Source organism: Heteronotia binoei, chromosome 4, assembly GCF_032191835.1.
Source record: "Heteronotia binoei isolate CCM8104 ecotype False Entrance Well chromosome 4, APGP_CSIRO_Hbin_v1, whole genome shotgun sequence".
Taxonomy (NCBI): domain Eukaryota; kingdom Metazoa; phylum Chordata; class Lepidosauria; order Squamata; family Gekkonidae; genus Heteronotia; species Heteronotia binoei.
Genome location: NC_083226.1, coordinates 118,483,263 through 118,509,902, shown reverse-complemented (window position 1 = coordinate 118,509,902; position 26,640 = coordinate 118,483,263). Strand labels below are relative to the sequence as shown.

Here is a 26,640-nt window from a genome sequence, read left to right as displayed (position 1 = left end):
TTCCTTTCCTACAACACAACCAAACCTGGTTCATTTATATGTCCATAGGGCTTGAAGCCAATTGGTTTCCCAAAGAATAAGATGAGTCATGTGATTAGGTCTTGGGAACATTAGACACTGAGACACTGAGACACATTAGACACTGAGACACTTAGGTGAGAAGGGCGGGGTATAAATCTTAATATAAATAAATAAATATAAATATAAATAAATAAATAATATAAATAATAAACATTCTCATTGCCCCCACTATCTCAAGAACTCAGGTCATGAGCAGAGAGTTCAGACTGCAGTACTGCAGCTTTACCACTCAGCGCCATGAGGCTCTCCCTAACCATCAGCTAATCTAAACCATCAGCTAATCCTCTTTGTGAGATATGGGAATTATGCTGAAACACATAAAAACAGGCTAACCAAAAGTCCATTGTTTAGTCTTACACTGGGATGCAATTCTGAACTAGTAGGTAAGTATGTGAGGCCAAAGACCATTACAGTTAGGACATACAAAATGGAACATAGACAAACTAAAGCAAAAACAATAACATTATAAATTTTAAAACACATAAGAAATAATTAAAATGTGCAATTGCTTTACCTACATACAAATGAAGTACTAGCCTGTATTTTCTTGGCCACCAAGGCAAAGCGTGCCACTCTATAAGAAACACACTAGTTCAAATTAGAGAGAAAGAATATTAGTTTCTCCACTGCAGAAGAATCAGTAACAAATCTAATTCTGGGCTTTATGTGCAAAGGGCAGAACAGAATATAATGTGGAAGATCTGTGATCAATGCTACAAATATACAGATATGCAGTAACTGGTGTTTGTGCGTAGCAACCATGTAGAGTAGGAGAAGACATGGTTTCTTTGAAATCTACAGATATTAAGGCCATTCTAAGACTGTGGAACAATAAGAGGTTGTTCCATGGTTCTTTTGAACAGTTTGTATCAGGGAGATAATCTGAAGGAAGAGACTGTGTTTCTAAACTGTTCCTTGTTAATCTCATTATTCTTGTTAAATATATTCAACAACAGAACAGTAATTTTTCAGGTTCCAAACACTGATCCATTTAAGTAATAAAGACATAATTTAAAAAATGGAAAACTGAACATCCCAGTACAGACTCTAATTTTTGTTGTTGTTCAGTTGCACAGTCGAGCCCAACTCTAATACTCTCTGTAAAATTACAGATGCTGGAGAGGCAAATAAAAACAAGAGATGATGTGACATCAGGGACCAACTTTGTTGTACAAAGCCTGGACCATAAACACCTGCAAGGAGTTGGGGATCTACGTGGAAGAGTGGCCAGGTAAACCCAACACAATCTGAGTGAATGTCTGTGGCTGCCTCCACCCATACTGTCCAACCTGCCAGCTGAGATCCTCTTCTGAAGCCCTGTTCTCTGTGCCTCACCTGGAGAGGTATGGCACAGTTGTGGAGTCACAGTGGTAGATTCTACCTTTACCTGATGCCTATTTCCTTTCCTAAAACCCAGGCTTTTAACTGAGGGGTTCTATCTTTTTTAGAGCTGTGTTACAGTCTGCACCTAGGCTAAGGACTGTTTTATCAATATCATTTCACACTGTTCTATTTTATTTGTGTTTGTTCCATTACTTGTTTTGACTGGTATGTTTAGTACTATGAACCTGGGTTGTTATATTAATGTTTTTATATTTATGAGTTTTAATTGTTAGTTTTGTTTTGTTTTGTTGTTACAACCCTCTCCAAACAGGTATGGAGAGGTGGCATACAAATTTCCAAAATCCAAAAAAATTACTGTAGCTCTGTTGACAACTCTCTAGAGCAGGGGTTTCAAATGTCCAGCCCATGGGCCAAGCCAGCCCACCCAGGACTTTCCATCCTTACCCTTTGAAGCTCCGAGGCTGTGGAAGTTTCCAGCTCCTTCTTCCTTGTCTTCCTTGCAGAGGTTAAAGCAGAAAGCAAAGCTGCAAAGAAAATGCAGAGTGGATTTTCCATTCAGGTCTCTGGACACAGAGAACTGAATGGAAAATCCACTCCACGTTTTCTTTACAACTTTGTCTGTGCTGAAAGGTGCATCAATGGAGTGGAGCTCAGTGTAACTTCCCAGTGTTCCTATGGCCAGCTGAAGCTTCCTGGAGTTGTGTCCTTTACATAAAGGGTTGATGCTTTGAGTCAGCTTTGTCTCTGCTTAATGAACATGAGAACTGGTGCCTAGTGAGTACCCTAACTTGGGAACCCCAGCCAAAGGGGGATATTACACTGGAGAGCTATTGCCAATCTGGATAGACCTGGGAAGGAGGGAGAAGCTTGCAATGCCCTGCCCTTCCATGTTTTCTCAGGCTGAGAGCATTTTATATTTTTAGTTTCTGCTGTGACCTTTGTGTTTTTTTCTTAATGTTTTATTTTTAAAATTGCATTGCAAAATCCCACTATCCCCCCACCTTTCCATTTTAAACAAAATATTGCAAGAGTTTTAAGTATGTTTGTATTTTAAGTTAAAAACAATATCTTTAATTGGGTTTGTCTATGTCCTTTATAAAGTTTATATCTCTGCTCTCTGGCATAACATTTTATGAAATGCATGGTTCAGCCCAACAAAGTCGCATTTATGTCAGATCTGGCCCTCCTAACAAATGAATTCAACACCCCTGAGAGAGTAGGAAATACTTCACTCAGAGGCTAGGAGGAGTCACCCTCCCCACCCATGGCAACTGAACTTTGATTCGTAACAGTCTTCATTTTTTCCCCTTTACTCTGCTGTTTGTCTCTTTTTAAAGGAACAGTTTGTTTCCAGTGCAAACAGGTTGCTGCAGTTCAGAGCACACAGATTTCTGGAGCTTAAAAATTCAGTCCAGTGCCCTTTTAATGTCCTTCTAGCTTTGAGGAAATTATTTCTGTGAGCAGATCTCATACAGCTGGAAGAATGTCTAAATGACCCAGCTTTAGGGATGGGGCCAATGGTGGGTTTTCCATGGTTTATAAAGGGGAAAGGCATCATTCTCTAGTTGAAAAAATGAACATAATAGATTGCGACAAGCAACTGAAGTCCTATGAAATAAACTGTAGTATTAAAAAAAATGAGAATTTGCACTTTCCAATTTTAAACTGGCACAAGAAGAGTGAACTATAGGAATAAACTCTGAAAAATGAGGCTCTTGCCTACATAATTAACAGCGCACGAAAGAGTCTAAGTAATTAGCTCTGTTTTAATTATCTGAGCTGTTTTATAAATTAAGGCCAAGGATTCCATTTATTTATTTTTACACAGAAAAGCAAAATCACCAGGCTCAGCACATCCTTCTGACTTTGCAGCATAAGGGTTGCCTCAATTCTCTAACAATTAATTTTAATGGAATGGTCTGTGAATAATTGTCTTTAGGTTAAGCACGGATTCAATAAAATGATTTTTTTTTAAATATAAGGACTTTTGGCATATTGCTTGCTTGCTACAAGGGTTCCCTTATGGAAATATTGACCTGACTTAATTTGCAGCAGTGAACCACCACCAGCAGAAAATGCTGAAGAAAGCACTAGTGATATTTTCCAATGAGGAAAGTTGCCATCTGTTAATCCAGATGCAACCAGTGCCCATTCCAAAGGGCTTGAAGACCAAGCTACAGCTTTTAGAAGGACCCACATATAGCTTCATGCAACAGAAAATCATAGAATCATAGAGTTGGAAGGGACTTCCAGGGTCATCAACTCACAAATACCTCCCCCTAAATTCACAGGATATCCATTGCTGTCAGATGGCCATCTAGCCTCTGTTTAAAAACCTCCAAGAAAGGAGAGCCCACCATGTGGGTAGCTTCCTTGTGTGTAGCTCAGCATGTGAGTAGCTCACCAACAACTTTTGCTCCTTTATTATCTTAACAAATTGTTGATGACTGGGAACACATAAGCACTCCCCTTCTCATTGTATTCAGATTTATGTACCGTTTCATACCACGTAAACTGATGCTTACTTCTCATGAGCAGTATACTGGCATGCATTAAATATAAATAAAACCAGCAACAGTATTATTGTTCATTAGACTATGACCAATTTCACACAAGACTTTAATCCCCAAACTGACATTCCACACTAGAATCAGAGAAACCAACTCTATGATTTTAGTGTAGAATGTCAGCTTGGGGACACGGCTAAACCAGGATTAAAGGTCTAGTGCGAAATTGGTCTGTGTTCTTCTTACCAGTATATCCTTCAGCTATACAATGAGAATAAATACAATTGAGAATGGCTTGCCTATAGCAACTTCATGGCAGAACTAAAATTTGAATGAGGAATTTCATAGCTCGTTCTTTCCATTTGGCACCTTCTTGTGCTGGTTAAAAACTAAATGGTTAGACTCTGGTTAAGCTGGGCAAAGTCAAGGAACTATCTGCCTTCTGTATAGATTCTTCCTTGGTGTTCTTTTAAATAGATGAGATGTGGCATTGAGAATGACTGGAATGAAGAGAACTAAGATCTATTGATGGCTACCATGTTTTTATTATCTCCATTTTAGATGTGATGCCAGCATTGCAAAACTCTCTGGAGATACAAATACCATCAGACATGAAATTCAGAAACAAGAAAGAGAAATCCAGGCCATTCAGTCTACCCTGGAAAATTATACAAACAACGTAGAGATGAAGGTGAGTAGATCAGCTGACAACATCACCTTCACCCCTCACCCCATTTTATTCAAACCACTTATGGGTGTTAATGTAAGGCAAAGAACAAATAGTGACAAGTTGAGGGGCAAACAACACATGATATGGAAGATCTGAGACTTCCATTCAAGCCAGCTTGTGTTTTGGGAATATATTTAACCCTCCACCTACTTTGTTTTCTTAACACCTTTCTGAAGCTGCTTATTATGCTATGCCTGTATTCCCACCCCCAAGGAGCCTACAACAGTTTTGGGGGCTGAGGTGGGATTAGCTTGCAAAGCAGCACAAGATTGGGGACCACACAAGCAAACTGGCAGCCTCTTCTACAGCATTTGAGTAAAAGAAAAGCACTGGGATATCTGATGAAGGCTCTGCCATATCATATGCAAATCAGCAAACACTGTTTTGTATTCCTATGGGAGAATTCACAGCAGTACTGTGATGACACATGTTTATGTCTCAGTGTGTGTCTCTTTGTGTGTCTGTGTGTATGCGTGTGTGCGTGATGCCATGAAATGAATCGCTGGGCCATGGGAGAGCCTAAAGCACAACTGCATCATAAAAAAAGGGGGAGGGACAAACCAAAATGAATTGAATATTGAATATACAATATATACAATTACAATATACAATACTGTATTTGTAATAAATACATGTCTATTTTAGAATGTTTATGTTTGAAGTTTAGGCACAGCTGCATCATAACAACCCAATTATTTCTATAGCACTCTAAATTAAGTACAATACCACAGTGCATAAGCTTACTGGAAGAGACCAGTTTGGTGCAGTGGTTAAGTGCACGGACTCTAACCTGGAGAACCACTCGAGATTTGCCACTCCTTCAAAAGCACCTGCTGGTGTGGTCTTGGGCCAGTCATAACTCTGTCAGAGTTGTTCTCTCAAGAGCAGTTATGGGAGAGGTCTCTCAGTCCCACCTACCTCACAGGGTGTTTGTTGTGTGAGGGGGAGGGAAAGGAGATTGTAAGCTGTTCTGAGGCTCTGAGTGAAGGGTGGGTATAAATCCAATCTCTTCTTCTATTAATGTTTATTTATAAAACAATAATATAAAATTCCCAAAGTCTAACATCAAATATTTTAGCATGAATATTACAAGTAAAGCATTTCCACTCTTGTAATATTTGTAGTAAAATCTTTGGGATTTTTAAGAGTAGTTCTGTCACAGCAAATGCTCATGCCTCAGAATCATACATTTTGAACATGAAAGCTCACTTGTGGAAGTTCTGGAAGATCTGCATAAGTAATAGACCAAACTGTCTGATAGCATATAAATTGCTCCTTTTTCCCCATTGAAAAAATATAGCTAGTTTTCACATATCTAATCTGTTGGGACCAGACTTTCAAGGCAGGCTGGAGTTCTAGTGTTCCTCTTTATGACAGTCTATCATTATTAGGGTTAACTGCTTTGACACATGCAGATCTGAGCCCCTAGAAAAAATATTCTAAAAAAGGTGTAAAGTAAGATACCTTTCTAAATTATCTTTTTAAATCCCCTTATTATTCAGTATTCAAATTTTCGTTTCTGATCTGTATGTGGGTCTAGCATTAATGTTTAGGTACTTATACCTTGAATAAAATGTTGTCAGTCTTAAAGGGTGCTATGGACTCAACCTTTTTTCTATAAAAGAAGCCTGTAAGATAATATTCACACAACTCTTTCCAGTTGAGACTAGAGCTGTGATCCTACATGAAAGTAAGTTTCATTGGAATCAGCCAGATTTGCTTTTGAAAAAACATGCATAACCTTGGGCTGTAAGACTTGCTCTAATTTCAGCTACAGGGGTCCACTTGTGCAAGTCAGGACTGAAGTTATTCAGTTATTCTAAAACATATCCCCTCTTTTGTTCCAATCTCTACAATGTTGATGGAGTTCCCTACTTTCTAGCTGTATTTCACTGCCAATACATTGCTTTGGATCCTGCAGATTTTTCTACAGATGGTGCCACTCTCCACCCTGCATGCAAAGACTCCCTCCTCTCTAGGAGGAGGCTTGAATGGACCAACTCTTTGTTTCCTAACTCCTTCACTTCTAATTGCCACTTTATTGCTTTCACATAACTTTATACTAGCATTAATTGTGGCTCTTTCAAAAGCTACTTATTCCCAAGAGCATGTGACTGAAGATACTTCTGGAAAATATAAAAAGGAACTCTACTGAGACCTATCTCTTTTGGTAAACTAAGAAATATAGCTTCCACAATGAATGAGAAATAGAATAAATATGTGTCAGAATAATACAAAACAGGATACTAAAGTATGTAAAAACAGTCAGCCATTTCATACACAGACATAAAGCAGAATAAAAACTTACAGGCACTTTCCCCCCTACTGAAGAATTTTCCCACAAACAATACACAGAGCTGAGTTACAAATTAAGCTCATGCCAAAGCCATGCCAGAACTTTATCACTTAAGATAGCAAGTGGGGAGGATACTTTTTTTTAAAATGCTCCCTCATGACAAATCTCCTTGCAAATAGAAAATCTGCACTCCTAGAGGAAAGCCTCTACCAAGTGTTCTCCCTAGCATGCTAGTATCCAGGGCTTTTTTTGAGCAGGAACGCAGTTCTGGCTGGCTTGGTGTCAGGGTGTGTGGCCTAATATGTACATGAGTTCTTGCGGGGCTTTTTCTGCAGAAAAGCCCTGTGTGAAACAAGGGTGATGTCAAGGGGTGTGGCCTAATATGCAGATGAGTTTTTGCTGGGCTTTTCCACCAAAAAAGCCCTGCAGTAGTACTGCATCAGGTAGCATTACAGTATGTGACCAGTGTAGGATGGGCAATATATAAAGGTAAAGATAGTCCCCTGGGGTGGAAGGCTGAGTCAACCTTGAGCCAGCTACCTGAACCCAACTTCTGCCGGGATTGAACTCAGGTTGTGAGCAGAGCTTGGACTGCAGTACTGCAGTTTACCACTCTGTGCCACGGGGCTCTTATAGGCAATATATAGCACAGGAGTGACAAATATGCAGCCCAGGGGCTGAATCAGGCCCCTGGAGGGTTTCTATCAAGCCCACAAGTAACTCACTGTCATCTGCTTCCTTCTCTCTCTCTTGCTTCCTTCTGCATCATAGCTTGCTTTGCCAGGCTTGCTCAATCACACCAGACCGGTGATACAGTGCAAATCTCCTTCCTTGGGGAGGAAGTGGGGGAAGCAGAGTTAGCTTTACCAGGCTCTCTCAACTGCACAGCAGAGCTACTGAGCCAAGCCTCTCTTTCTTCTGTTGGCTGAGGCTCAGCAAGCCAGTAAGGTGGATTAGGCTGAATGTGTGTATTTGTCTGTGTCCTTTATAGTTTATATCTCCCTAACCTGGCATTACATTTTATGTTCAGTCAATTCATTTATTTTAATTAGCCATTGGCTGTTACAAATCTACAAAAATCTCAAGAAAAAGGAAAGTAAACTAGAAGTTAAAACATACAAAGTATCATGTAAGGTGTAACAAGGGTATAACAATGGATTCAATACAAAGGCAATGACAATAAAGATGTAGACATAAATCTAAAAGTTATCTCTTCACATTGCCACCTTGGCACGTATTTTCTCATTTAAGTATCTTGGTATCACATTTAAGGAGACTATTAACTGGTCCTCTCATGTTACATCAATTAAACCATCTGCATTTAGATTGGTTGGGTCAATTCTAAGCTTTTACATTTTATGACACACATGGCCTGGCCCGACAAGGTCAAGATCCGTCCCTCATAGCAAATTAGTTCTATATCCCTGATATAGCATGTGGTACTTCTGACTACAAAGTTTGTTTTCTAGGGCATAGTCACACAGTTCTTTACTTAATGGACTGGAAGAGGTAGTTCTCACACAGGGCTTTTTTGGTAGAAAAAGCGCAGCAGGGACTCATTTGCATATTAGGCCACACCCCTTAACATCACCATTGTTTCACACAGGGCTTTTTTGCAGGAAAAGCCCACCAGTGCCTCATTTGCATATTAGGCCATACCCCCTGACACTGAGCCAGCCAGAACTGTGTTCCTGTGTGTTCTTGCTCAAAAAAGCCCTGTTCTCACACATAGAATCATAGAGTTGGAAGGGACCTCCAGGATCATCTAGTCCAACCCCCTGCACAATGCAGGAAACCCACAAATACCTCCGCCTAAATTCACAGGACCTTCATTGCTGTCAGATGGCCATCTAGCCTCTGTTTAAAAACCTTCAAGGAAGAAGAGCCCACCACCTCCTCAGGAAGCCTGTTCCACTGAGGAATCGCTCTAATGGTCAGGAAGTCCTTCCTAATGTTGAGCCAGAAACTCTTTTGATTTAATTTCAACCTATTGGTTCTGGTCCTACCCTCTGGGGCCACAAAAAACAATTCCACCCCATCTTCTATATGACGGCCCTTCAAGTACTTGAAGATGGTGATCATATCACCTCTCAGCTGCCTCCTCTCCAGGCTAAACATCCCCAGCTCCTTCAACCTTTCCTCATAGGACTCGGTCTCCAGACCCCTCACCATCTTCGTCGCCCTCCTCTGGACCCGTCCTAGCTTGTCTATATCCTTCTTAAAATGTGGTGCCCAAAACTGAACACAATACTCCAGGTGAGGTCTTACCAGAGCAGAGTAAAGTGATATCATCACATCATGTGATCTGGACACTATACTTCTGTTGATACAGCCCAAAATTGCATTTGCCTTTTTAGCCACCACATCACACTGTTGACTCATGTTCAGTATATGATCCACTAAGACCCCTAGATCCTTTTCGCACATACTACAGCTAAGAAGTCTCTCCCATCCTATAAATATGCATGGGATTTTTCCTACCAAATTGCAGAACTTTTCATTTATCCCTGTTAAAATTAATTTTATTGGTTTTAGCCCAGTTTTCCAGCTTGTCATGGTCGTCCTGTATCCTGTTTCTGTCTTCTACTGTATTTACAACCCCTCCCAATTTAGTATCATTGGCAAATTTAATAAGCATTCCCTCTATTCCTTCACCCAAATAGTTTATAAAGATGTCGAACAAAACTGGCCCCAGGACAGATCTTTGAGGCACTCCACTTGTAACTCCTCTCCAAGAGGATGAGGAACCATTCACAAGCACTCTTTGGGTGCGAACTGTCAACCAGTTACAGATCCACCTAACGGTAACAGGATCCAAACCACATTTTACCAACTTGTCAACAAGGATAGTATGTGGAACTTTATCAAAGGCCTTACTGAAATCAAGATAAACGACGCCTACAGCATTTTCCTGATCCAGCAAGGAAGTCACTTTCTCAAAAAAAGAAATCAGGTTAGTTTGACATGACTTGTTCTTGAGAAAACCATGCTGGCTCTTAATCACATCCATTCTTTCTAAATGTTCCAGGACCAACTGTTTGATGATTTGTTCTGAAACTTTTCCAGGTATAGATGTCAAGCTGACGGGTCAGTAGTTACCCGGATCATCTTTTTTCCCTTTCTTGAAGATGGGGACAACATTCGCCCACCTTCAATCTTCCGGCACCTCTCCTGTTCTCCAAGAATTCTCAAAAATAATAGCCAGAGGCTCAGAAATTACATCCACAAGCTCTTTTAGAACCCTTAGATGCAGTTCATCTGTCATTTCCCTAGCACATAGTGTGAAGTGCTTCAGAAAACATTGATTCCCTCCCCTACCACACAGCTGTCAGGGACAATTGCAGGCAATACAAGCTACAAAATGACTTATGGAGGATTTTTTCAGGGAAAGGTAACTGCTTGTCTAGAAATCCTTTTCCATGTTCTAGACATCTTTTAGTAATAAAACCCATGGTATGGTGGCAAATCCCAGCTCCCTAATTTGTTGGATGTGGGATATCAACTATTGACTAATGAACCATCTGTCATAGTCTCTGGCCTCCCATTGGCTGACTCCCTTGCCCCCACCTACTGCAGGCCCAGGAATGTTGAACAAACTGTCAAAACAGTGCTTAGAGAGCACATGAAATCTTACATTCTGAATAAAACTTGGTTGGTCTTAAAGGTGTACTTGACTCCTGCTTTGATCAACTTCTTCAGACCAACACGGCTGCCCACTTGGATCTACCAAGCTCAAAACAGTCTTTCATACCTCAGAGGGAGATACATCTCCAGTGCTTCTCTTTGTTTTCTCTGTCAGCCAGCCTCAGAAAGGCCTGCCAGTCTATTGCAGCCTCACAAAAGGCATCATGGCCAGCGGCAGCAACAGACCTCTGCCACCCTATCAACAGCCCACACAGACAGCAACCCACACACACAGCCTCTAAAGGCTGTTGAAATAGCCAGGGGATTTCCTCAGAAGGCATGGCTTCCCCATTTGTACTGTCTTTCCTGCTCCTTTCCTGTCACTCCCACTCTCCCTCCTCCCCTTAGTCTTGCCCCAGGATGGTTGCTTGAGAAGGAGATAGGGAAGCCTCACATGGTTGTTCAGACCAAAGGGGAGGGAGAGGAATTAGGAGAATAATGTAAGCTGCTTTTATCCACCTCCCCCGGCACTGTGAAGAAAGACTGTCCTCCTATGTAGAGGTTGCAGGGTTGCCAACTACAAGTTAGGAGATTTAAGGGGTGGGCCCTAGAGTAGTGGGGTTTGAGGAAGGGTGGGATCTCAGACAGGTACAGTGCCATTTCCTCCTGGGGAACCATTGTTGCCAATCTCCAGGTGAGGGCTGGAGATCACTCAGAATTATGACTCCTCTCCAGATGGCAGAGATCAGCTCTGCTTGAGGTGAAGGGGACTGAATGCCTTCACTTGGGTGGATCGGAAGACAGCAAGGTTGAGGGGGCACTCGCCCAGAGCCTCCTTCTAAAGCCCATTGTATTTTTCTTTACAATGGGCCTCATTCCTAGTATGCCATGAAATGGAAACAGGAGAGCCAGAACCTACTTTGTGGATGTGTATTAATCCTTATGCTGACTCTCCCTTAACCTTTTATACTTGGGACATATTCCAAATACATATATGTGAACCAGTCAGATATATAGGACACAAAAGAGGTAACTGGAAAAATATATTAGGACACACAACACGGAGTTGAACATAGTTCTAGGATGTGTACCACCCATTACACTTGATCAGGCATAAGTATATTTTGTACTTTAATTTTTTAAAAGCATATCAAATCTTCTCACAGTTGTGCTCAAGGGACTACTCTGCATCTTTTGGGAAATGATACCTTATGAATTCAAAATAGATGGACTTCATAAATTCTGAATGGTAATCTTTTAGCAAATTCAGCAACTATGATTACTGAGCAAAACAAAGCATCTCTCTTTTTGCAAAGATAAATGCCTCTGTACTCTCTAAAAAGCAAAAGTTTAAATGCTACCATGAGGCATATAATACTATGAATATTTATAGTCATGGTCCATAAACTTCAGTTAGAGAGATCAACAAAGGCTCATAAATGTCAACCCTAATAAATGATTCTGACTTACCTGTCCCTGAACATCCTTACTTCCAGTCACAGATGCAATATCAGAGCAGAGGTTGGGAACATGCTCTTCTTGGCCATCTAGGCCTTCTTATACTCTCTTCACAATTCTACACAGTGAAAGCTTGTAATGGGGTACATTTAAACACAAGGCCTACTCTCGACCCATAGTCCTGTAATTTTGGGTTGCAGCTGCCTATTCCTCAGGGTTTTTCAGCCTGGATACACTTGCTATCCACTCCTCAACCAGTAGAAAACCATATGGCAGCAATGGAGCCTAGTGATACCATAGAGTAATTTCCCAGCTAAAGAGTGACTTGGACACTGGTTTTATCCCATCACTCTTTATGGTGCTCCCCAGACACATTGGGTTGGACCCTATGAACTGCAAGCAGAGCTCTGCTTGTGGAATAGGGGGGGGGATCTGCAGCTGACCCCTCTCCCTTGCCTGAGAGAAAGAGCAAGAGGCTTTCAGGACTCACCTATTGGAATACCCCCACACACACATTTTAGTCTTTTGCACCTAAGAGTCAGACTTGGGCTGATTCCGCACTCACCTTGCTCTGGGGCAGGTTTCTGTTTCTGTGCGGAGCAAGCTGGTGATTTCGCACCAGTTGCTCCGTGCCAACATTTTGTGCAGGGGTAAACCTGTGATTTGCTGCACCACAATGTAAACCTGTTTTTTTCAGGTTTACACTGTGGTGCGGCAAATCACGGGTTTGCCCTGTGCAAAATGGCGGTGTGAAGCAACTGGTGCAAAATTGCCAGCTTGCTCCACACAGAAACGGAAGTCTGCCCTGGAGCAAGGTGAGTGTGGAATCAGCCACAATTCACTGATTTAGAGATAAGGTTACAGTACAAACTAAGCTCAAGTAACTACTGGGCACTAATAATTATTTTTGCCTATGCCTTTATTATTCAGATAAGCTAATTCTGAGAAAAGCTCTTTAGAATGTCTGAAATACTGGCTTTTCCCAGAGTTCCTGTAATGATAATGTGTATGTAATGGAAGTGCTGGAGTTGTGCCTCAAAGATTGTTCCCTGTTGAATTTTCATTAGGTAACGCAGCTATTAGGCAAGATAGAGACTTCAAACTCAGAGCAAAACTCACATTTAAAGACAGTGCAGGGAGATCACCAGCATGAATTGCAACTCCTGGATCTCAAGTAGGTGCTGGAAGCTTTTTTATTATATTAATATGCCTAGAATGCTATAGAGCAGGGGTGGCCAGCAGTAGCTCTCCAGATGTTTTTTACCTACAACTCCCATCAGCCCCAGCCATTGGCTATGCTGGCTGGGGCTGATGGGAGTTGTAGGCAAAAAACATCTGGAGAGCTACTGTTGGCCACCCCTGCTATAGAGTGATGGTGGAGTGGGCAGGAGAGACTAAAACAGAACCATTTCTGGGAATCCTGGCAGGCCAGTGAGGACAAAAGCTGCAGGATATTTTAAATATGAAAACATTGGTTGAAAAACAAACTGCTAGAGTGAAAAGACATTAACTGCTCCTGTCCTCTTGAGAAAGCAAATGGTGCTCCTTGTATTGAAAAGCAGAGAAAGAATGTCACTGTCCCTTTGTACTATAACATTTAGTGCTGAACTGTAACTAGAAGATCATGAATGCACATGATCTTGTAGTTACAGTAAATTTGCAGGCTAGTTTGTTACAAGGGAAAAGTTATCTAAATGGGGGTTGCTTTTATAGTCTGTCGGTTTTTAGCTGTATTAAAATGCAGCACTGTCTCTGCTATGGCCCTAACAGTTAAGACACATTGTGAAACAGTGTGACTAACTCAAAGCCAAGATAAGCTGCTCTGAAGCCCAACGCAGACATGGCAAAGGTAATGGATCCTCATTTGTCTATAAATTGAGCTCGTGTGCACCACAACTGTAACTCAGACCTAGGCTGCAATTTAACTCTTCTAGCTCAGGGTCACTTTTATTTATTTACATTATTTATAGTCCGCTTTTTTCACTGAGAATCTAGGTGGATTAAACAGTGCAAATCCATACACTCAGACAGGAGGGGACATCCAATTAACAATGCAATGGGATGTGGATCACAGAAATCCAAAATAGAGCTGAAACAAAGCATAAGCACTTAAACACATCTAACAATGCAGAAATTACATATGAGGAGCATCCTGGTAGTAACAGACAGTATGTACTATACATAGTAGTTTAGTCTGCAGTCCCTCTCCCTGTATGTTTTGGAACTATTTCACTACAGTACAGCCCTGTTACCTGTATAAAAAACGATCCTGAATAAGTCAGTTTTGAACAGTTTGTGGAAAGCCAGGATAGTGGGAGCCTTCTTGACCTCATCAGCAGGGTTTTCCATAAAGTGTGGGTGAGAAAGGATGCATGTGTACAAGAAAATAGTTGATTTTGCCCATTTGGAGAATGGCACCTGCAGAAGGCACTGTTCAGATGAGCTAAGCAGCCATGGCAGAAAATAGGGAAAGAGGCAGTTTCCCCACAGCTGTAGGGGCCCAAGGCCATGAAACAGTGGTGGGATTCAAATAAATTAACAACAGGTTCTATGTCGTAATGACCATTTTAACTATACCAAAAGATATACCGAAAGGTAGTTTAATAATTCACGCATTAAATTATGGAGTTTACTGTGCTAATCCAACGATAATTACACTAGGGTTTGTAGAATCTTTCGGGCTCAAGTGCCGTGTTCTACTGGAGAAAGTATTTCTTCCAAAAAAACTTTCTCCAGTAGAACACGGCACTTGAGCCCGAAAGATGCTACAAACCCTAATGATGATGCCAGCCATGAAAACCTGAAATCTTTGATAATTACACTCTTTCCCCATATGTGAGTTCAAGAATGACTCGGGATGCAAACAAAACAGAAGTGTTGTAGAACAAACGGAAGAGTGTAAAATCAAACAGGGCATGGGGCAAACACAAAAGTGTGGAACCTGTTGCCAGAGGAGGACTGTGGCTCAGCGGTAGAGCCTCAGATTGGCTTGCAGAAGGTCCCAGGTTCAATCCCTGGCATTTCCAATGAAATGGGTTGAGAAGGACATTGACCTGAGATCCTGGCTCAGTGTTAGAGCATCCGCTTCACATGCAGAAGGCCCCAGGTTCAGTCCCTGCTATCTCCAGTTCAAAGGACAGCTGGGAAAGACGTCTTTCTAGCTGGCACCCTCTCAGTAGTCACAGATGTACTGCATTAGATGGGCCAAAGTTCTGACTCTGTATCAAGAAATATCATACATTACACCCTGACATGGGCAGCTCAGGCAAGCCTGATCTCATCAGATATCAAAAGATAAGCAGGATCAACTGCAGTTAGTACCTGGATGGGAGATTCCCTTGGAATACCAGCAGGTGGGAAGACAAGCTGGATTCAGCCACCTCTCTGAATATCCTCCAGAGATACACACATGCACACACACACAGAGAGACTCAGGGTTGAGGGGGGGCATGATCTATCTAGGTCACCCAGCCCTACGTTTTGCATTATAACCTAACCTGCCATAAAATTAATCAAACCGAAAGAAAAGACAACTTAAAACTTTCTGAGTAGGGTTGCCAAGTCCAATTTAAGAAATATCTGGGGACTTTGGGGGTGGAGCCAGGAGTCATTGGGGTAGAGCCAAGATCAAGGCTGTGACAAGCATAATTGAACTCCAAAGGGAGTTCTGGCCATCACATTTAAAGGGGAAGCACACCTTTTCAATGCCTTACTTTTATAGGAAATAATGAAGGATAGGGGCACCTTCTTTTGGGGCTCATAGAATTGGACCCCCTGGTCCAATCTTTTTGAAACTTGGGGAGTACTTTGGGGAGAGGCACTAGATGCTATACTGAAAATCTGGGGCCTCTACCTCAAAAAACAGCCCCCCCAGAGCCCCAGATACCCGCAGATCAATTCTCCATGATTTTCTATGGGAATAAATCTCCCTAGGGAATAACAGAGTTCCCAGCAGACATTCCCCCCCCCCCCGCTTTCTGACGACCCTGAAGTGGGGGGGAGGGCCTCCAAACCAGGGGATCCCTGCCCCCACCTGGGGATTGGCAACCCTATTTCTGAGCCATAGGAGGAAATTGCAATTCAGTTTGGGGCCATGACTGCGAATTGAGAGGGCGTCATCTTTTCTCGACAGCACCAACAACAGCTAACAAATTGTCAGGATTGGGGGGTGAGGAGAGAGCTGGGGAAGCCAAAATACTATTTTCTATATCACCCTGGGAAGTGCCAGTATATTATGAACATGAATCTACAAGCCTTGCATGGAGCCCTTCAATGATATACTGGCACTTCCCAGGGTGATATAGAAAATAATTAATATCAACTAACATTTTAAAGAAAATATAACAAGCTAAAAAAAAAAAAACCAAAAGGAACCTTCTGAAGGGAAAGAGCTTCGTCCACTTTTGAGAAGTTCTCCAAGCCACGGCAGCGAAGCCTCGGTCTCCCTGGAAATCAGCTGCAGACTCTGAGGACGGCGAAGGCGATGCACGCACACGGCACGCTGCTTTTAGAAGGCACACAGAAGCCCCACCCCCTGCAAGTGCGCCAAAAGCGCGCTAGATTGCCTGCTCTCTCCTCTGGAGCCTGGAGGGGGGGAAATCTCCCCGGCAGCCACTCCGCGATGCCTTCTCTGTGGGGTAAAGCTTCACCTTTTCTGTGGGGTAAACGATCGTGCCGCAATGGGCACAGCTGGGGTCATGGCTGCTGGAGCGGAGGGGCTGCGCCGCGCTGGTGGAGTGGAAGGGAAAGGGAGGAAGTGAAGAAGGCAGCCTGGCAGCGGCGAGAAAAATCAGTGTGAGCACCTGCGGGGGTTAAATGGCTGCCGGAGCGGAGGAGCTGCTGCTGCCGCCGCGCTGGTGGAGTGGAAGGGGAAGGAAGCAAAGAAGGCAGCTGTGACAGCAAGAAAAATGTGAGCACCTGCAAGGAGGCGAAGGGAAGCAGGCGCCCGGCCAACAACCGGTTCTGTAGAACCAATAGCAAATTAGGTACGGGTTCTACAGAACTGGTGCGAACCGGCTGAATCCCACCTCTGCCATGAAAGATTTTGCATATAAAAGCCAATACCTTGCACTGAACTGCTGGACAGCTAATGGAGTCATTAAAGAGTGGGAGTACTATGCCTTCTCTGCCTGACTCCTAATGTTAAGTGATTTCTACACCATCTGGAATCTCTAAGTTTTTGAAGGGAGACCTAAGTAGCGTGCATTGCAGTAGTCTAGTCTTGTTGATACCATGATGTGGATCCTGGTAGCCAGATCAAGGTAGGGAGCATTTTATGGACTAGACTGAGTTGGAAGAAAGTATTGTTTTTGTCCCTTGAAAATTCGGATGATAATGAAGGATGCCTGAATTTGGTCAGGGATATAAAGTAGGGGCTGAAGGGTTAAGTACGTTATTATTCTCATGGCAGCCCCAATACACATTATGACTGTGCATATGCAGCTGATCATCTATAGACAAAGATCTGTGAGCATCATTTCTATTATGAATCTGCAATAAATAAGAATTAACAAAAACTGTGGAAATGACCAAATGTCAAAAAGTAACAACAGAATGTACGAAGAGAGCAGTAGAAGGGAAGAAAGTCAAGAACAGCATGGTGACAGAAGTGAAGTCCATTTGAATTAATACTGAAAATGTATGAATTCAATGCAACTGGACAAATGCTTGTCAGGGATGCTCTAGGCTGATCTTGCATTGAGCAGGGAGTTGGACGATGACCTGTATGGCCCCTTCCGACTCTGTGATTCTATGTAATCAAGAACACAAGATAGGTGCTGTTATTGCCATATAATTTAAAGCTAATCATTCATTTCACTTAGAAGCAGAATAGCTGAAGATTCAGATCCACTTAGTATCCAAATTAAAGGGAAATATTTAGATGCAGAGGTTCAGGGCTTTTTTTGAGCAGGAATGCACAGAAACGCAATTCCGGCTGGCTTGGTGTCAGGGTGTGTGTCCTAATATGCAAATGAGTCCCTTTTGGGCTTTTTCTTTTAAAAAATCCTCTGTGAAATAATGGTGATGTCAGGGTGTGTGGCCTAATATGCAAATGATTCCTGCTGGGCTTTTTCTACAAATCTCTGCAGAGATTTAATAGTTCTAGAGGGCTAGCCATGCTAGTCTGCTGTACTAGAATTAAACAGAAGTTTGATAAAGTGAGTTTGGATGCATGACAGGTCAAACTGGAATAAATTTTGTTAAACGTGCTACTGAACAGCTGAATCATGAACAGAGACTTGCTCATGACAAGAATAAGCTAGGAAGCCCTTGGACTCATCCTCCCTCCCCAGGAACTTGAAGATTTATTAGTTTGTAATTGTGCACAGTTTGCTGTGATGTCCAAAGCGGGCAACATAGATTATAGTTTATTCTCACCTACAGGGCTTTTTGTGTGTGGAAAAAACCCAGCAGGAACTCATTTGCATATTAGGCCAGACCCTGGACCCCAAGCCCGCTGGAACTGTGTTCCTGTGTGTTCCTGCTGAAAAAAAGCTCTCCTCACCTACACATCACAGTTAATTTCATCTGATCAGGATGTCACAACAAGCTGTACTTCGTTTTGAAACAGGAAGTCTTCAATATTCTGTTGGGCACAGGGCTTTTTTTGTAGCAGGAACTCCTTTGCATATTAGGCCATACACATCCTGATGTAGCCAATCATCCAATCATCATTGGCTAATATGCAAAGGAGTTCCTGCTACAAAAAAAAAGCCCTGATTGGGCATGAGAGGAGGAGAAAAGGAATGTGAGAGCCCCAGAACTTCCAAGAAGTGCATTTAACAGCCTGGTGCTCGGGTTAACCGCACAAAAACAACCCACCCACCCTCATATTCAGAACTCAGAGAAATGTAACTCTCAGCGACTGCTAAAGTTTGCTTATGTTCATAAAATCATAAGTTGGAAGGTTCCTCCAGGGTCCTCTAGAGCAAACCCCTGCACAATGTAGGAACTTCAGAAATACCTCCCCCCCCCTCCACATCCATCCCCAGTGACCCCTGCTGCATGCCCAGAAGATGGCAAAAACCTTCAAGATCCATGGCCAAACTGGTCTAGAGAAAAAATGCTGACTGACCCCAAAGTGGTAATCAGCATTTCCCTGGGCATATAAGAAAGGGCCATGAGAACTAAGGGTGTGTAAGAAAGGGCCATGAAAACTAAGCACTGATGCAACCCTTCTTGCCCTCCTTCTCATGATTTGCTTAATTCACAAAATCAGCATTGCTATCAGACAGCCATCTAGCCTCTGTTGAAAAACCTCCAAGGAAGGAGAGCCCACCATCTCCCAAGGAAGCCTGTTCCACTGAGGAACCACTCTGTCATTTTGCGAATGTATGCGTGCACCCACTAATATGTTGTGAATGCACCCACACTCCAATTGTCACATCAAGTTAACATTTCTCTTGCTATTGAGTTGTCCTTTGTTTTACTTAATTTGGAATGATGTTTATGTTTTAGAACCTCATTTCCTCCTCAGAAACTACTTCTAAGGTCTTCTAGTCCCCACTAGAACTGTGGTTTAATTTACAAGTTATTCTTCACTTTTATATTACCATCCACCATTCTTCCATGCATGAAATGGATGTCTGAGATCTCTTTTCCCACAGATTTCCATTTCCACACATTAACTTTTGAGCTCTACCACCATAAAAAATTTATGCTACTAGCCACTCTCTTGAGCATACAGCAGACAAGTTTATAATCTCAAACTGAGAACTTTAAACAACAGCAATGGCAACACTAGGAAATTTCTACAGTAAAATCTCAGAGAATCCAGCATGATTTTTGCACTTGATCAACAGATTCTACCACACAAGAAATATGATTATCTTGTGAAAATAGTGATATTGAACTACCACTAAATTAGACAACACAAAGCTTGTTTGACATGCAACAATATTTCAGCCACATTAATTTGTTTTGTAGCTGCAGAAATCCAGAGAGAGCCTCATTTTAATTGATGCAGATTTTATGCTATATTTACTAGGAGTAGTTTATTAAGCAAATCTTTTTAAATATTAGGATAAATGGTTTTTTAAATGACCTTAAGAATCAAATTGAAAGCCAACGGAAATGGACAGAAAATGAGGTCAGAAGATTTGAACAAGACCAAACCTACCTCACAAATCAACTTCTTGGCACAATGAAAGACAGACTGGTAAGAATATTTCTATCTATTATGTTCATTGCAAAAAAAGAAAGAAAGAAAAAAGCTGCATGACTTGATAAAACTCTGCCTTTGTGAAAATATACTAACAACAAAAGACTGTACACCAAGAGGAATTCTAGTTAAAATATTCTCAGTGAATATATAACAATAGTCTTGTAAACAATGAGTATTGTGTATGGGGGGCCATTCAGGGAACAAGAAGTTGGAAAAACTGTGAAGTAGAAAAAGAACACAAGGGCAGATGCTAATAAGAAATTGAAGCCTCCTGAAGCCCGCTGCATCGCAGCGTGGCTGAAGGGGAAGTTTTGCCCCCCTTTGGAGGGAGAGCGGAATCTTCGGCGCGCTTCTAAGCGCGTCCTGAGTGGGCGGGGCGTCAGCGCTGTTGCTGAAGCCCCGTTCGACGCCGTGGCAGTCTTCCCGGCGTTTTCGGGCTGTACGGAGCGTGCTCGCACGCTCTAGGCTCTGGGAGGTTTTGCGTGGGCTGGGAGACTGGTGCGCCGTCGATTTCAGCGTTGGAGATTGTCGTGGGACGTTGTGGTTTGGTGGGCGATAGCCCGTTGCTTTAGGGCATTGGTTAAAAATAATATTAATAATGTGGTCCCTTACCAGCCTTTTTTGGCGGATAGGGTGCCATCAGGGCGGTGGGAGGCTTCTCCCTTAAAGGGCTCCTGTCTGCTGGAGCTTCTCTACCCCCCCTTCCCTCTCACCCACCCTTGTTTGCTTTGGGGGTGCAGTTCATCGTTGCATTTGGGGTTTTTTGAGGTTTTTGGTGGCTGTAGGTGCAGGGCTGGGTGCCTAGCAGGGTGGGTCGGCCATTTTACTGTCGGCCATTTGTTTCAGCACTTGGAGGTTGTTCTTCTGCTTCCATCTGGTGCTGGGCAGCCATTTTGAATCCTTTCCTTCTTTATTATTCCTGGCTCTTGGCGGCCATTTTCTGAAGTGTGAGGCGGTGGCCATTTTAGAGGGCTTTAGGGCGGTGGACATTTTAGAGGGCTGTAGGGCGGCGGACATTTTAGAGGCAGGTTGGCCTGTTCGCCCTCCCCCCCCGCCCCCTTGTTCTGTGACTGGCCTGTTTTTTTGAAGGGCTAGCTGCCTTGGGGTTGTTCATTTCTCCCTTTGAGTTTTAATTTGTGCTGCGCTCTTCAGCATAGCATGTTGGGCCGTAAGGGTTCTGGTAAATCCAAGGGGAAGCAGTCGGCCCCTAAGCCGCCACTGAAGCGTTGGAAAGTTGGAAAGTACTGTGGTTGGAAAAACTATGAAGTAGAAAAAGAACACAAGGGCAGATGCTAATAAGAAATTAGAATGTGGTCAATTTTTACTTTAGAGATTGGTATTCTGACATCCAGAGCCCCATGGTGCAGAGTGGTAAAACTGCAGTACTGCAGTCGGAGCCCTCTGCTCATGACCTGAGTTCAATCCCAGCAGAAGCTGGGTCAGGTAGCTGGCTTCAGGTTGACTCAGCCTTCCATCCTTCCAAGGTTGGTAAAATGAGTACTCAGCTTGCTGGGGGGAAAGTGTAGATGACTGGGGAAGGCAATGGCAAACCACCCCATAAAAAGTCTGCTGTGAAAATGTTGTGAAAGCAACGTCACCCCAGAGTCAAAAATGACTGGTGGTTGCACAGGGGACTACCTTTTATTATTATTATTCTGACATTCTATTAGTATTTTTGGCCTTGTGTTCAACATATTGCTATCAGGAGCAATAAAAATGATATTTCTATGAAAGGGGGTGTTTCTATTATTAAAAAAGATGTTAAGTATGCCTTCCACATTGGGTGCTGTTTTTCCTGTCACAAACTAAAGTATAATACACAGGCTTTAATAGGTCTGCCACTGATGGCAGGGCGCCATTTTTCAAGAAACATTCTAAATCTCAATTTTGGTTCTTGGCTCAGACAGGCACTTAAATAGAGTGTTTAGTTTCAGGAAATCCCTGTTCCAGGATCAGAGCTTAATGTTTATTTGAGTTAAAGTTCTTGTACATTTTTTGATACGGTGGGAAAGGTTCATTCCTCAACTTGAGTCAAAAAATGAGAGAATGTTGTATATTTTAGCAGATCTGATGGTTTTATACACAAGAGTTTAAAAGCTAAATATTTGCTAAGACAGACTAAACCAATGACATTTTATAGCCAATTTTAAATGTCATGCTTTGTATATTAGAATAATTCGCCCCCTCTCACTAATGCAAGAGCTGCACCTACAGCCGTCAATCTTCTAATATATATAAATATCAGGAGTGGAAAAAAACTGAGGGATCAGGCTAAACATGGAGTCAACAGGAAGAGGAAGTAAACTGACTGATCACATGGATTTGCTCTATTGTGCATTTAAATCCTGTTCTCATGTAGCTGTCTAAGAGAGAGTGAAAGGAGTTTCAAGCCATCTTCTTCATTTTGAAGAAACAGGATTCTTCAAGTAGCTCACAACCTGTATGAAAGCAGGGCTGAAACTGGGAGGCAGTCCTACTCTGATGAAGAGTAGAGAACTTTATTGTACTGTGCTTCTTTATTGCACTGTGCCCCTGGAAGCAGATGGGCAGAGAAACCCACTCCAGGTAATCTTCTTCCACGAGAAAGTACAGTTTCTCATAATCTAAAACTGGAAAGCACACCTGGACTTTAACTGAAATAAATGTATGGAACAAGGGATATTTGTTAAAGTCTAACATTCTTCAGCTTCTCTACTGTTTAAATTCAGTGAGAAATTAAGTGAGCAACACTGTGAATGTTTCTGAGAAAGAAATATTACCACTCAGTTTCGGTGTAAACTGGAGTGGAACACATCTTCCCAGGATGCTTCTGTCCAAAGACTATGGTTACTGACACACAAATAAATTAACAAACAATATTTAGAAATGGGAGGGATGTATAGCAGATTGAGCCAACATGGCATTTAATCATTCAAACGTTGAGTGAATCTGTCTGTCCGTCCATCCAGCCGTCACTTTTTTGTAGAAGAAGCCCAGCAGGAACTTATTTGCATATTAGGCCACACTCCCTAACACCAAACTGTTCCTGTGCATTCCTGCTAAAAAAAAAAAAAGCCTTGTAAAAGAGTTAAGAATCCAATAGCATTTTAAAGACTAACAAAATTTGTGCTGGATATGATACAACTGGGGAAGCTGTCTTTGCTTTCCCATCCTTGCCTGTTGCTAGCCAACTAGGTAGACTTGCCAGTTTTGCAGGCTCCTTCCTGCCACCAGTCAGCTGGCCGACAGGGGGAAAACCCGCCCCAACAGCCACCATCTTCCTTTATATCTCAGCATGTTTTGGACAGTGTGTGTGCCTTTAAATCCTGTGGTTAATATTTAGATGGGTGACCCAAAAGAAAGCTGAATGGGCAGGGCAAGTAGGCAGAGCCACCTGAGTCTTCCTGGTGAGTGTGTAAAAAGGATGAGAAGTGAGCAGAGTTCTTCTGTTTGTTTAGAGGAAAACTCCACCCCATAGGCTGCTCTTCTTTCATTTTCCTATTAGTCTAAAGAGGTTGGTTGAAATACAACAGATGGTTGCATTTAACTGCTCCAGTGAATAAATTGCCCCAGTGAGATCACAAAAGTGAGTGCTTGCAAACTGTTTATTTTAGCTGCTTTGGGAGAGTGTGTGTGTGCATGTTCATTTTCATTTAGTGGAAGTGCAGTCAGCTGCTGGGGGATGAAGAAATGAAGACTGTATTCAGGAAAACAACACTGCAGAATTTTTAGGTTTTTTTGGGGGGGGGGGAGAATGAGAAAGTCTCCTGGCTGCACGCCCAAAATCCCCCAGCTTCACCCCCAAATTTCCCCAGTGTTTTCTAGGTTGACCTGGCAATCCTACAACCAAGCTTGGTTCTGTCAGTAAAAGGCAGTGGGAGTAAGGCTCTTTCCGGGTATGTTTTGGCCTTTGAGTGAGAACTCATTTGGGCTAGTCCTGACTAGATCCAGGTTAGGAAATTCCTGGATCATTTGTGGTGGAGTCTATGAAATCCATAGTTTGGGAAGTGGAGAGGCCCCAGCTGAATATAATGCCATAAAGTCCACTCTCCAAAGCAGTTGTTTTCTCCAGGGGGAAAGAAATCTGTTGTCTGGAGTTCAGTTGTGATACCAGGAGATCTTGAGCCTCCACCTGGTGGTTTCCTGCCCTAGGCCTGCCAGCACCCTCTGGGTATCTTGATGCCAGCTGACTGGCATGACATAATCAGGCTGGCTGCTTACTCCTGTTCAGCAGCAGCCCCCCCCCCCCCATAACAGCCACTATGATGTGGCAGTCAGTGTTTCAGAGCAGGGTCTGCCAGACCCAGGTTTCTACTGTGGAAGCTGTCTGGGTGATTTTGGACCACTTTCAGCCTAGCCTACCTCACTTTCAGCTTAGTCTTCCTCACAGGGTTGTGCGGATAAAAGGGTAAGAGGAAAATGATGTAAGCTTCTTAGTCCCCGCTGTGGATAAAGACTGTCCTTTTCCTAGGCAGAGGCTGCAGGGAAGGGGGAGGAGATGAAAAGCTGAAGTCAGGGGGGCAGATAAAGGTAGGTTGATGGTTGGCTGGGAAGGAGAGAGGGTTGCCAACTCCAGGTTGGGAAATTTCTGGACATTTGAGGGATGGAGCCTGGAGAGGGTGGTGTTTGAGGAGTGGGAACTCAAGACAGGTACAACACCATAGACTCCACCCTCCAAAGTGGCCATTTCCACCTAAGGAACCATTGTTGCCAATTTCCATGTGAGGCCTGGAGATCACTCAGAATTACAAGTGCTCTCCAGATGGGCAGATGTTGGTTTCCCTGGAGAAAATGATGTCAGGTGCTTTGTCCCCAATGTGGAAGATTGTCCCTTTTCTGAGGTAGAAGTTGAAGGGAGGGGAGGAGGAGATGGAAAGCAATCTACCCCCAACTCTTTTGCCCTCATCTCTTCTTTCTAAATCTAGCCCCCTTCTCTGATAAGCTACCCCACATTCTCCACTTTTTCCAGTTCCCTTTCCAATAGCTGCCTTCTCGACATACCTTGCCTCCCGCTATCTTTCCCTTCCCTCCCCTGCCCCCACAATGCCATGGCACTCACCCACAGCAAATTTCTAGTGCCCATTGTATTTCTCTTCACAACGGGTGATATTACTAGAATATATGTATTTGTAACTATAATGTGAAATGTGCTTGTTCTATAAAATTATAACTCAATGAAAATAACATGTTTACTGACACAATTCAGATGCAAGAAAAACTAGAAAGTACCCCCCAGTTCTTCTGAGAGAAAACAGTATTCAGCTCTTAGAAATGTGTGAACAATACTCAGATCAAGCACAGCCCTTCTGAATAACTTTATTCAGTGCTATTCACTTGAATATAGGTTTGGATATCCCCCCCCCCCCAACTTCTCATTTCCACAGTTACTTTCTCCCTTATCGATTCAGGGGTCATTTTGTAGAAAAAGAGGTGCCAGAGGTCATTAGCACAACTCATTTGCATATGCCACACGCCCCTGATATCACTGGAAGGTGTACTAAATTATATCAGCTCAGCATCTACCTTAAAATGCTCCTTGAATTATAATTGTCATAATAAAACCTTACCCCCTTAATACTTTTTAAATTGCTTTCTTCTATGTGGCCACAGTAGCACAATGATTTCCATCTGTCTGCTTTATATGTTTTGGTTAATTTCCCATTTTTTTTGTAAGGAAAAATATTAGAAAGTTTGTCAAATTTTAAAGTTCAGCAAAATTCTCACAGGGGGCTTGAACAGTGGAGCCCAGAAGCAATTGTTGAGGCGGGGGGGGGGGGTAAGAAAGAAATAGCGGAATAAAATTTAAAGGATCTGCAGCTCTGCTGCTGTGAGTTCCTGCCCAAAATGAGGCCTGTGTATCATGATGGTTGTTAGAATTAGAACTGCTTTTCATCTTCCTTTTCCCTTAGTTGCATGTCTTTCGGAATGGAGTAATCTATTGCCCAGTCCATATGTATCCTCAAATCTATATTAAAATAGCTCTAGAAAACATCCACAAGTCTTTATTTTTGAAATACGTTGATCTTTTTGGTAAACACATTTGGTGCCTTGTACTATCAACATTCTTTGGGAGTTGGGTGTAAGGGAGTTAGCAGAAATACTTAATCACAAGTAAGGTGCTGTCCCCCTCCATCCCTGAAACTGCCACTTGGGAATATTTCATTAAGATTAAATTGTTTACATGCTTTCTAGACACCCTCAGCAACTGATGTATTTTGCAGCACTTTTCCATCACTATGTCCAATGGCTTTCTACAGCTCTTATTCATCCATTATTGTTAACAAGGCTAGTAACTCATGATTTCCCCCCCCCCCCTCTGAAGTGAGGTAAGCAGCAGATTTTAAGGAAGCAAGCGCTCTAAAGGGAAATATGGGGACCAGGGCATGGTGCATTTTTCCTTGTAGGTACATTGACCTATGAGCCACCTCTAAAGCTTTATTAGCTTCCACAGGTGATT

At 42.6% G+C, this 26,640-nt stretch overlaps 1 protein-coding gene across 3 annotated transcripts in view; it reads left to right on the top strand.

Moving 5' to 3' along the window:
• The window catches only part of FAM81B (family with sequence similarity 81 member B), a 45,088-nt gene that overhangs the window by 16,041 nt on the left and 2,407 nt on the right, over positions 1–26,640 (top strand). For 2 of the 3 annotated variants that reach the window (XM_060235679.1, XM_060235681.1), the window contains 4 exons: positions 1,194–1,312; positions 4,494–4,623; positions 13,108–13,214; positions 20,063–20,198. In XM_060235679.1, the coding sequence (XP_060091662.1) occupies positions 1,194–1,312; positions 4,494–4,623; positions 13,108–13,214; positions 20,063–20,198 (492 nt within the window). The remainder of the gene's footprint in view (positions 1–1,193; positions 1,313–4,493; positions 4,624–13,107; positions 13,215–20,062; positions 20,199–26,640) is intronic. The other variant, XM_060235682.1, reaches the window with a different exon arrangement.